Here is a 10,923-nt window from a genome sequence, read left to right on the forward strand (position 1 = left end):
GACAGATACAAGTTACCCATCGAACCTGGGTTGTTGGTCCACAAGGGCGAGTCGGGTGCAGTTTAACGTACGCTCCTGTTACATATATACTACCACATTTTCAGATTTTAGACTTTTTTTTTAGGGGGGGGGGGGGGGGGGGGGGGGGGGGGGGGTAATTTAAAAGAATGACACAAAAAAAATGCTACAACACATTGTAACATAACTATGTATTACATCTAAACATCTATACATGAAAGTATATATGAAAATTCCTTAGACAGTATGTCTACAGAAAATTGAAATCCCATAGCCCAAGTCATTTTTCCACAGACCCATTTTGTAAACATATTGTTGAAAAGTAGCATTACTGTCACGCAAACGCTTGCATCATCCAGTAATAACACGCTATTATGGGTTAAAAAAAACCTCTATTTTAAGCTCGGATTTCATATCATCATTTGTCAGAAAATATTGGAATGTTGTTTACATGAATTGTAATGTATGTCAGGACTCAAACTTTTCATAGCCATTGGGGCCAACACTGAGAAATTTTACATAGACCGACCAGGTTTTCTATAGCCTCTGGCCATCGGACCACCTTTACTTTCGAACACTGCAAGTTGAGTGACAGACTTGTTTATTGTTTGTCCTGATGTGAATTTCATTGTCTTTACTTTGCATTGTTGGATTCCAAATGATCGTGCACTTAATAATGGCATCAGTATTCTACTGCCATATTTCTTTGCTACTAACAACGTAAAAGGGCAGACGATACAACAATATTTTCATATATATAACAGGAAAGCGAATTTAGTGCCGCCACAAGGGGTTAAACCCGCGACCCTCTGCTTACTGCTCCGTCGCTCTACCGACTGACTTAATGGAAATTCCCCCACCTGAAATCACTATGTACCCTATTTACAATTAAAACCTGCCTCACTATTCCTCACTTTTCAAACGTGTTCGCCCCGAACACACATTAACCCAGGTTTTATCCCCAACGAAGCCTCTCATTTTCATATAGCTTGCACTTGGAGTGGTCAACCGATGTAACAGAAAAGCAAGTAGTGTGCCTCCACCGTCATCGAACCGCGACCCCAGGCTTTACTCACCGGGTTCAATCGTACTGACCGGACGCCGGTGCTTACACCTGGGCATCGATGAATTTTACACCCGGGCAACGATAATTTCGATAGAAAATGAACGCCGAAGACGGGATCGGAAGAACGGTTGGGATATTTTTTCTCTTTTTTGATGTGATAATGATGTCCTTCAAGGAAAATAACCCGACCACGGAACAAAATGATAAATTGGCTATAACTTGCAAGGATAACTGACAGGAAAAACACCTCTCATGTTTTGCTAATTCGCCCACATTGTAGGCGGGTATGACCAAATTATGCCGCAATCCACGAATTATGCAACATATACAGCAAAATCCGCGATCGAAATGACTGTAAATCTCACAGTTTATCGGAATTATATATTTTGACATAATCAAGTCTTATTGGATTGATTGGTAATAGTTAAATAGGAAAATTAAACATTTCCGTATTTTACACCTGTGGTAACGAAGACGCTCTTGAGCTTTACACCCGGGCGCCGCAATTTGCTGACATGGTAGTGATGTAGAAATTAACAGAGTTGGCCTTTTGATGGTTTTTGTTTATGTATTTTTTGCATTTATGCAACTCGTTACAATTCATTCACGGACATGCCTCTTTAAAGGGTCCGAATTTGTGCTTGTCAATCCGTCATCCGTTTTTGTTGTGATCTATTTATAAAACTGCTCGAACCTGGTAGAGAGCTCCCCATGGAGTGAAATCTCCAGCCTAGACCGATCACAAGAAACGTGTTTTATAGGCCTACAGTACAGTTAATTAAATACAATATTTATAATATATCCAGAATATGAGTAAAAAGGCACTTAACATCTACATCAATTTCACGGGTTTTAGGTTTTTGAAAAATTGTCGAATGTCAACGTAAATTTCGTGAGAGTTTATATAGATCTTTTATACCATCAATGCATGTTGCAAGTTTTGTGTTTACGTCCCATTCGTTTCCTCCTTTTTCTGATCTGTGTCTAGCCGCGGTTGGAATATGGTTGACTACCTCGCATTCTGAATAACAATATATCACATGTAAAGTGCGCAAGGCCGAACTTACGTTCCCCAAACAATATACAATCTGACAGATGGAGTACATACTGAAGTAATTGTTGGTTGCCGCAAAGTGCATGTACTTTTAGAGCATCGGCCAAAGTCCCCAACTCCACTATGCGTCGGCCCGTGCGCCATGAAGTGTCCTCTTGTTCTACATTGCCATAATTTGGAGATGTGCTAACCTCTTCCTGACTTGATATAAATTGTCTCCGCCGAGATTGTAACTAACGTTATATGGTCGTCACACATTGGCACATTATGTGATACATCGGCGCTGTCCCTTAATACTTCACAATTCTTGAATCGGCAAGGACCTCCATTCGGTCTATCGCTACACCTGTGTACTTAGGGGTAAACATATTCTAAACTGGAATGATGGTTTAAAAAAAAAAAAAAAAAGATTAAGAGTTTTAAACATTAAACAGTTCCTACCGACCTTATTCAGGACATCGATATTGAAACCTGATCTACTTTTAGCTTACACATCGTCTGCGAATTGCTCGCTGCAAAAATAACCTGTTCGGGGCCCGATAGAAATTAGATTAATCTCCGGCTTTCTAGCTCTACATATCTTCTTATGGTAAACAGGCCGTATCGCTTCAATGATACATGGTGATTTCGTTTTATCTTGACCGTTTTGATTAGTACACAATTAAATCATTATACTCCTCTAGTCCTAGGTGCTGGGTACCTACTATGCGCGCATGTCCCAAGACAAAGGTTGCGAAAACAATTGCCACAGGTGTTGATTTCACGATCGGGCACCTGTCATGATCGATCAGGTTAGGCCGGTTTACTGATTTTTGTGTGTATATTTTTACAATTCTGGACACAAAATCGGTTCGGTAATCATAATTCAGAAAAACCGGCATTGGGAAGTTTTGTTTATTATCGGTTTAGAGAAGGATAAGAATTGGGAAGTTGCATTGTATATACATTACTGTCTATATCATTTTTTTTAACACATCTGTAATCATAATATCTAGGTAAGAAATCCATTCATATTGATCCATCAATGACTTGCCAGATTGAAAAAAGAGAACAAAAACAAAAAACTTTTCATTCACGTTACCATGCAGTTGTCAATTCTTTAGCGTTTAAAAAACTCTTTCTTGCAATGAAACTACATGTACATGTATTTTTAATATGAATATTTCATAAAAAGTTATACGGGTAAATACAGTGGCAGCAGGAGGTACACAACTTATTATACATGTCGATACGGTTTCACAATAGGAAAGAAGTACATGTAAAGCGTGCAACTATTGGAACGATTTCTAAAAAACGTTTTCTTACCTTTTCTGTCGAAGATTGGAACCTTGATATGACGAGGATAACTTTCATTTTGAATGAACATAATTTCCATCAATATAAGTAGCATCACAGCTAAAACCAACAACGTGAATTTTACCAAAGCATCCATGTCGTTCATTGACAGTTGACTTAGTATGCCAGTACAGTATTTGTGGATAACCATGATTCACCTTATCATTTACAAATAGATGACAACAAATACCTTTGTCTCGCACACAACGGCAATGCCTGTGTTTGTTCTATAGAAGACGATACATTATGCTACAAAATGTACATTTGTATAAGGATTTTTAAATGTAGCTCTCTTGTATTGTCAGGCATACGTGACGTCACGTATGTGTTTGCTGGCATATACATTATGAGGCGAAGTTATATTCGAACATATAAGAGGTAACCAATTGAGTTATATATATATATATATATATATATATAGTAATAATAATAAAAAACACAAACCAGAAATTCACACTAGCGCTTTCACATGCTTTGAGAGCAAGCTCTTCAGGTGTGTTATGATATATATATATTATAAATATTTCTCTCGGTACAACTACGACAGGAAATTCAAATCTATATCTTCGGATACCAACACATAGTGTATATGATGCACTGTGCTAATAATAGATATATAACATAGTAACACAAATGACGAAGGAAGACAACTTGTTGACTCGTGCCCTGACCGGGCCTCGAACTCACGATCTACCGCACCCAATCGCCTAGCCAGAAATACCCGCAGCTTATACCGCCGCGCCATATCGGCGTTCTTAAAAAAGAACGTTTCAATGGCGCAGTGATGGTCGGCCCGATATCCTGACATGATCATTGTGGAAGTCGTCAATTTGATGATATGAATAACGGCAGTAAACAGACATGATACTACATAATGCATTTTCCCGATCAAACCAATCCATGAATGAAGTATAGACACGTACAAAGTGTTACTACGTGTTTTCTATACACAAAATATTCTGTGTATCAATTCAGTGATACGTCGTACTGTATTAATGCTGTTCCTAATATTTTTTGGACATTTCATTAGAAAGCCTCAGAAGAAAATGTCATTCTACTGGTTATACCATTGTTCGTGATGCCCTTTGGTGACAGATTTATAAAACAATATGTTGGTTCAAAGTATCATGAATAAATCTACAATTACTTTGTAATTAGTGACGGTGCACGTGCCTGTACTTTATTTGTGTGAATGGGTGGGACGAAATTTTCTACTTCTAAATATAGCGTTTTCTCGAACCGACACATCGTATGTTGTTTTACCGCAATTGTGTCATGAACGCAAAGACCGCAATCAATGAAAAGTAGAATTTATTAAATATTTTCATGGGATAAACACTGAGCTTGGGCCGCCATTACTATTTACATTCACATGAACTTGATACGAATTTCCAACCCACTGTCCATAGCCGAGTTGAAATGTAAACCACGGTCGAATAACTATATCTTGTTATTTTTTATATAGAACTAGATATAATTTCCATTCATTTCCACTTTCTATGTCTTTCTGTATTATGATATATACTCAAAGAATCGTGATTTTTCTTTGCCATTTAAACAAAATACGGAAGTAAATGCATTGTTACAAAAAAGAATCTACAATGTTTGTTTCTACAAACAAAGGATAGGATATGTTTCTAAGCACTGCCTCGTTAGGTAATGTTCGGTAACCAAGGCGTTGATAAGTAGTTGAACAAATTTTGTCCACTTTTTTAATATGTTTGAGTAGAACCTGTTGTCGCCATTTATTAGCTGTTAAATAAGAATTTGTCCGCTTTGCGCACCAGTAACACCCAGATTTCTCAAACTTTGTCAATGTTAAACTTTTAACCACGAGTTTAAGTTCAGTTGTAAATCTCAAACTGATAAATTCAAATAATCTTCTAGAAGATTCAACAGGATCGAAGGCAAATCTTTCGTATATTAATATTTTCAGTCTCTTAGGATATATTTCTCTTAGTTTTAAAATAAACTCAATTTCTTTACTAAGCAACACACAAAGATCCTCCGCCAGAAATGTCACAATGTCCCAATCACCTGGTTTTAAAGACATCTGTGAGGACAGTTTTCCTCTGGGATCACGCGCTAAGTAGATTACCCTCAAGTCCTGCATCATCTGAAGCATTAGTTCCATCGATTCAATATCGAGTCTAACTGCTTTGATTAGCCGAATTTTGGCTCTCTCACACTGTGTTTTTAGTAATGAGATACACTCTGGGACAGATTTATTAGGATTACGGATCCTCCGTAAACAACTGGCGTATTCTTTTAAGTTGGTTGAATATGTTCCAATGAACATGCTACTTAAATCTTTAATGTTGATTCGGTCGAAATCACATGTAAACCAGCGATATAGTATTTCAGATTTCACCCAAATTGAATCGTTATACTGGTAGGATCTGGAAAAAAAATAGATAAAAAAAATAAAATCAAATAGAATATTCCAGAAAATATATATATATTACTATATTTATTTTAAGATATATCACCTTGCGTAATTGTATATGATACAATTAGTAATACTATGTTTTATAGAAATGTCTTCATTCATTAAACTGAGTGTTTATTGAAAAAGAAGACATTTAGTAAGCTAGCATAAAACGACCAGTATGTGTGATGTTAAAAAACTCCTTTGATACTTACCTTTCCGTTCTATTGAGAAATGTTATCCGTTCGCCCTTTTCTAGTGATTCAGCAAGATATCGGAGAGGTTCAAAAGCGTAGAAGCTATCACGAACTTGCTGTATTATGTGACCTGTCAAGGTTGAACCACTTCGTGGGTGAGTGAATATTAACACATTTGGACAAGAAGGTGTGACCAGTTCTTTTTTTCCTATCGATCGAGGGCTTTGCATCCGGCGTTCTTTTGTCGCGATAACCTTAACTGCAATTAAAATTAAACAATTACATACAATATGTATATATCTTGATTAATTCAATGAAAAGAAACGCCACTTTGATGACTATCACGTTTGAAAAAAGTCATTCTAATTAAAATCTAGATGGTCATTCTCACTACGTTACACAATCATCTAACGACATCGCATAAGGGGTCACGTCAGGATGACCTTTCGGATTAACCAATCAAATTATTACTTACATAATCTTGGAAGTGAATTTCGTATGTCCGAAATAGTATGTATAGAGTGTATAGCTTGCATGATCTGTCATTCTGTTTCAAGTCATTTCGTCTTACTAAGCATATAGCTACAGTATAAACATGCTGTACCGAAATGGTTAGCTTCAGATGCATGATGTGACGAATGAAAAAAATGAAAAAAAAAAGTGACATCGAAAATTTTACAATTCGCCCTGAAAGTGAAATATTGAGATGAAAAGGATCACCAGAACGTGACCCCTTATGCGGTGTTGTTAGATGTTCATGTAACATAGTGAGAATGACCATTTAGATTTTAATTAAATTGGAAAACAGTGAGTATCTGGATCTTTTCTAACTGATAGACATCAATTGAAGTCAAGGAATTAATTTAACATATTTACCTTTTTTATAGAAACACATTACAAAGATATAAAATTGCAGTTTATGTTTTTATTTTTGTTTCATTTTTGAAAATCAGGTAACAACAAGGGTAAATTTTGTTTTACTGTTCCCGGATATGCGTTCTTTTATAGATATATATGTCTGTATGGAACACAAATAACACAAATGACGAAGGAAGACATTTTGACAGATGACTCGTACTCTGATCATGCCTTGAATACATAATTATATAAGTATACAATATATACCAATCACACACATGAAGATAGTTTTTAAAGGTCCATATGGGCACAATAAAGTTAATTTTAAGAAGCGCCCATGCATCACAAAACAGTGTATAATTAGACAAAAGGGTATTATTTCTACCCGAACGAGCATTAGAGCTAAGCATATTTACCTGGTGTTGGACTAGGTTTAATATAGGTAATATCCTTATGTACATGTCTTGGTTCGTAACCCAGAATTGTTATGTACATGGAACCGAACAATAACACTGTTATTAAGGAAAGACTAAAAAAACAACTGTATAATACGTTCACTCTGTAATCTTTAGCCATGGTATGTATAAACACATATTTAGTTTTCATGGGTATCCAGTTCAATGATGTGATCTTGCATTTTGCTAGACTCGTTCGTATAAGAATCCTAGTTAACTAACGGTAAATCTAATTATAGCAACATGTCGGTAGTATGTGATACTTGGCCGGCATTGGATATTTAACGTCTTCGAATAGACAGATCAGGACCATTGTTTATGCGTATTGTTAAGAATTATCAATGACTTGTAAAGCAAGAACATGTTTTGCATGATCAGGTTCCATCGGTCTTTATTCTCTACGTTTGCCTATCATTCATATGTTCATATACCTCCTGGTTTTGTTGTTAAGAGGTAAGCAGTTCGAATTCATTGATAAAGCTATCGTTGATTAGGCGAGATGTATACCTACCATAGTATGACGTCACAATCGATATCTGACTGGCGCAGCCAATGGAAAACGGTCCCGGGTATAGTAGTTGAGTGACATATGCTAAAATACTACCAGTTGAGGAATTCACTGTAGAACAGGTAACACCGAAAATGATAAATGTATATATGGAATGCAAACAAATGGAACTTAGAGTTACCGTTTATCAAAACATGCGACGCATCTAGATGCCTATATAATATAGCATGGGAGATCATCAACTCAGTAATGACCTTTGCAGAATTAACGAATAGAGTACTATGTCTTTGGCGACATTTGATGTTATGCATCTTTATTTATGCTTATCAAAAAGGCTATCATTATATAAAGTTAAGCAATAATATGATAAAATCCACAACATTTAAATGTAAACAAATATGAAATTTAGAAAATATGTAAATATTTTTATTTCCGTATAGTATGTAACAGTATAAACAAGATGTAAAACATATATTGCATTATGTTTAAGCACCTATGATTCTAGAATAGTAAAGCAAGAAAAACATGGAAGAGCGATGGCTGCAGAATTCATTACATGTTTGAAAGACGCAGACAGATACAATTTACAATGGGTGTTACGACATCGATAACAATGCAATAACTATTCAGAGAAATATATCGTGGCTGCCGATTTCCTCTATAACAGATATTGACATATTTCTAAGATCAACTTCATTCTTAAATCTGATATATCCTAGCTGATTGTACACACTATTGCACTGATTATCTATTGCCTTTACGTTGCGGAAGTCTATATCCCTGCGCCACCTGGTGGCTGTTTCCTGTGAGTCCGTTCGCTTCGTACACCAATAACAACTCGTTTTATCAGCATTTGCATGAGTGATGTTCTTCACAAATAACTCTAAATACCTACTAAAATCCATATCCAAAAACTTAAACAATCTGTTTGATGAATCTACGGGATTAACTGCAAATTTTTCGTAAATAAGAATGTTCAGTCGTTCGGAATAAGGTTTCCATATTGTCTTTAGATAGCTTAATTCTTCTAACATTTGTTTACACATAATCTTAGCTTGTTCTGATACAATGTTCCATTCCGTTGGGTCTAAAGAAGCTTGGGATGCAAGCCGTCCTCTTGGATCTCTGACTAGATATACGACTTTCAGGCTCGGCATCCTTTCCAGCAAAATTGCCAAGGATTCCAAACTGAGCAAGCGCACTGTTTTGATGGAGCGGACTCGTGCTTTTTCGCACGTTCTTTGCAGATGAATCACACATCGTGAAGGACGGTTATAATAGTGTCGTTTAAGACAATATGCATATGTCCTTAAATTGGTCGAGAATGACTCGATAAACTTGCTTTTCAGATCTTTGATGTTTACACGACAAAAATCACATGTAAACCATCTGTATAACAAGTCCGCTTCTATCCACGCCGCATCTCGGGAGTAATTGTACACACTAAAAAGACAAAAAGTATACACTTTAGTTGAGGTCAATATCGGGATCTATCAACCCACGATAAAATATTAATCAATTGGTATACTTTGTGAATGCACATATTTCATTAGAAAATAACAAGAAAATAATGTGAAAAAATTATCGGGATTTATTGACACAAGACATGATGGTTTACTGTCTGAACATGCATTACTCGTTCGAAAATACCGAATTAAAAAGAAAACTGAAAAATAATGTTAACACTAAAAAATGTTCGATATAGTGATATAGAAAACGTGCCCATTATCTGTTCACTCCTTATCAAAATATACAAAATAATCCTTAAAATTCGCTATCGCCTCAAATAACAAATGGAATGAACATAATATGTCTCAAAATCTGCGTATTTTTACAGTAGAAAAAAAATATATATACCGTTGAGTGCCATTGAGAAAAGTGATCGGCTGTCCAAGTTGCATGGTCTCGGCTGCAAATCGGAGTGGTTCAAAGGCGTAGAAGCTGTGTTTTGACTTCTGAATGATGTCGCCGGTCAAGGTCGAACCACTTCGGGGATGAGTGACGATAAGCACGTTTGATACCTTCCTTGTGGACTGGAACAGACTGCGTGCGCGAATGAAATCGGGAGATATATGAGAACACACAGCTGAAATAAAAATAATTGTACTTTAAAAATCAACTACAGTCGTTGACTCATGCATACTTACACATACATACATACATACATACATACATACATACATACATACACACACATACATAAATATTAGTAGATCTTTATTACTTACCATCATCTGAGTATCTGCTGAGTTTATTCGTGAAGAACACATTCGTGATGAACACCATGACGAAGATTCCACACAATCCAGCGATAATTATCAGAGACAGGAGAGTTGGTAGATATCTTGCCATTTTATCGTTTAGCAGATGAAATTAACGACGTCAAGGTATCAGTTTTAAATGACGCCCAGTTCAATATTATCCGTGTTAATATGTGCTTGGACAGATAATAATGTGGGTACACACTTAAAGACAGTGTCTATCTAGTAATTTATGTTAACACGCCAACTAAATATTGACTATCTTATACTTTCATTACACAGAGTTAAATATTTATCTAATACCGATATACGGCTCCCTCTATCTGGTCATAATTCTCCGGTAAAAGGTCTGTCCTGTCGAAAACATTCTTTGTGACATAACCATCAAACTGCTCATAGCTGTCATCGGTCTTGATCTAAGCATATATGCTTTAGACCACATATTTCATTCAATAATGTATTTCCAATTTCAAATTATATATATATATATGTTTATATATTGATTATTGCTAAGTTTAGTTATTCATGAGAAAAGGAAAATAATCCAACTGATAATGAAATAAAACGAGATTTTTCTCTTTTACATTTTAAAATCAAATAGCATTCTGTCAATTATACACGTGTGTGTATAAAAAATACCTGCAATAGCTCTTTGATATACCGTATAACTGAAACAGTCTATATCATAATGTCTTCTATAATGATAGCCAACTCATTCGACAAGACAATTCTCTACGTCTAAA

At 35.8% G+C, this 10,923-nt stretch overlaps 2 protein-coding genes across 2 annotated transcripts; both read right to left on the reverse strand.

Annotated features, from left to right (window-relative positions):
• Positions 1–5,032: 5,032 nt before the first annotated feature.
• Positions 5,033–6,328, reverse strand: LOC117331195 (carbohydrate sulfotransferase 1-like). The gene is made up of 2 exons (XM_033889792.1): positions 6,117–6,328; positions 5,033–5,872 (listed from the first exon to the last, which is right to left on the reverse strand). The coding sequence occupies exons 1-2, from the start codon at positions 6,326–6,328 to the stop codon at positions 5,056–5,058; spliced, it is 1,029 nt and encodes a 342-aa protein (XP_033745683.1). The 3' UTR covers positions 5,033–5,055.
• Positions 6,329–8,353: 2,025 nt separating this feature from the next.
• Positions 8,354–10,337, reverse strand: LOC117331067 (carbohydrate sulfotransferase 1-like). The gene is made up of 3 exons (XM_033889663.1): positions 10,148–10,337; positions 9,777–10,005; positions 8,354–9,362 (listed from the first exon to the last, which is right to left on the reverse strand). The coding sequence occupies exons 1-3, from the start codon at positions 10,269–10,271 to the stop codon at positions 8,546–8,548; spliced, it is 1,170 nt and encodes a 389-aa protein (XP_033745554.1). The 5' UTR covers positions 10,272–10,337; the 3' UTR covers positions 8,354–8,545.
• Positions 10,338–10,923: the final 586 nt, after the last annotated feature.

This window comes from Pecten maximus, chromosome 7 (assembly GCF_902652985.1).
Source record: "Pecten maximus chromosome 7, xPecMax1.1, whole genome shotgun sequence".
NCBI classification, from domain to species: domain Eukaryota; kingdom Metazoa; phylum Mollusca; class Bivalvia; order Pectinida; family Pectinidae; genus Pecten; species Pecten maximus.

Bases quoted from the DNA above. Each gene is read 5' to 3' on its own strand.
- LOC117331195 (XM_033889792.1), bottom strand. From the start codon at position 6,328: ATGCAAAGCCCTCGATCGATAGGAAAAAAAGAACTGGTCACACCTTCT. The intron at 5,873-6,116 runs GTAAGTATCAAA...TTTTTTTTCCAG, and splicing joins TTTCTCAATAGAACGGAAAG to ATCCTACCAGTATAACGATT.
- LOC117331067 (XM_033889663.1), bottom strand. From the start codon at position 10,271: ATGGCAAGATATCTACCAACTCTCCTGTCTCTGATAATTATCGCTGGA. The intron at 10,006-10,147 runs GTAAGTAATAAA...TTTTTATTTCAG, and splicing joins CAGCAGATACTCAGATGATG to CTGTGTGTTCTCATATATCT. The intron at 9,363-9,776 runs GTATATATATTT...TTGTCTTTTTAG, and splicing joins TTTCTCAATGGCACTCAACG to TGTGTACAATTACTCCCGAG.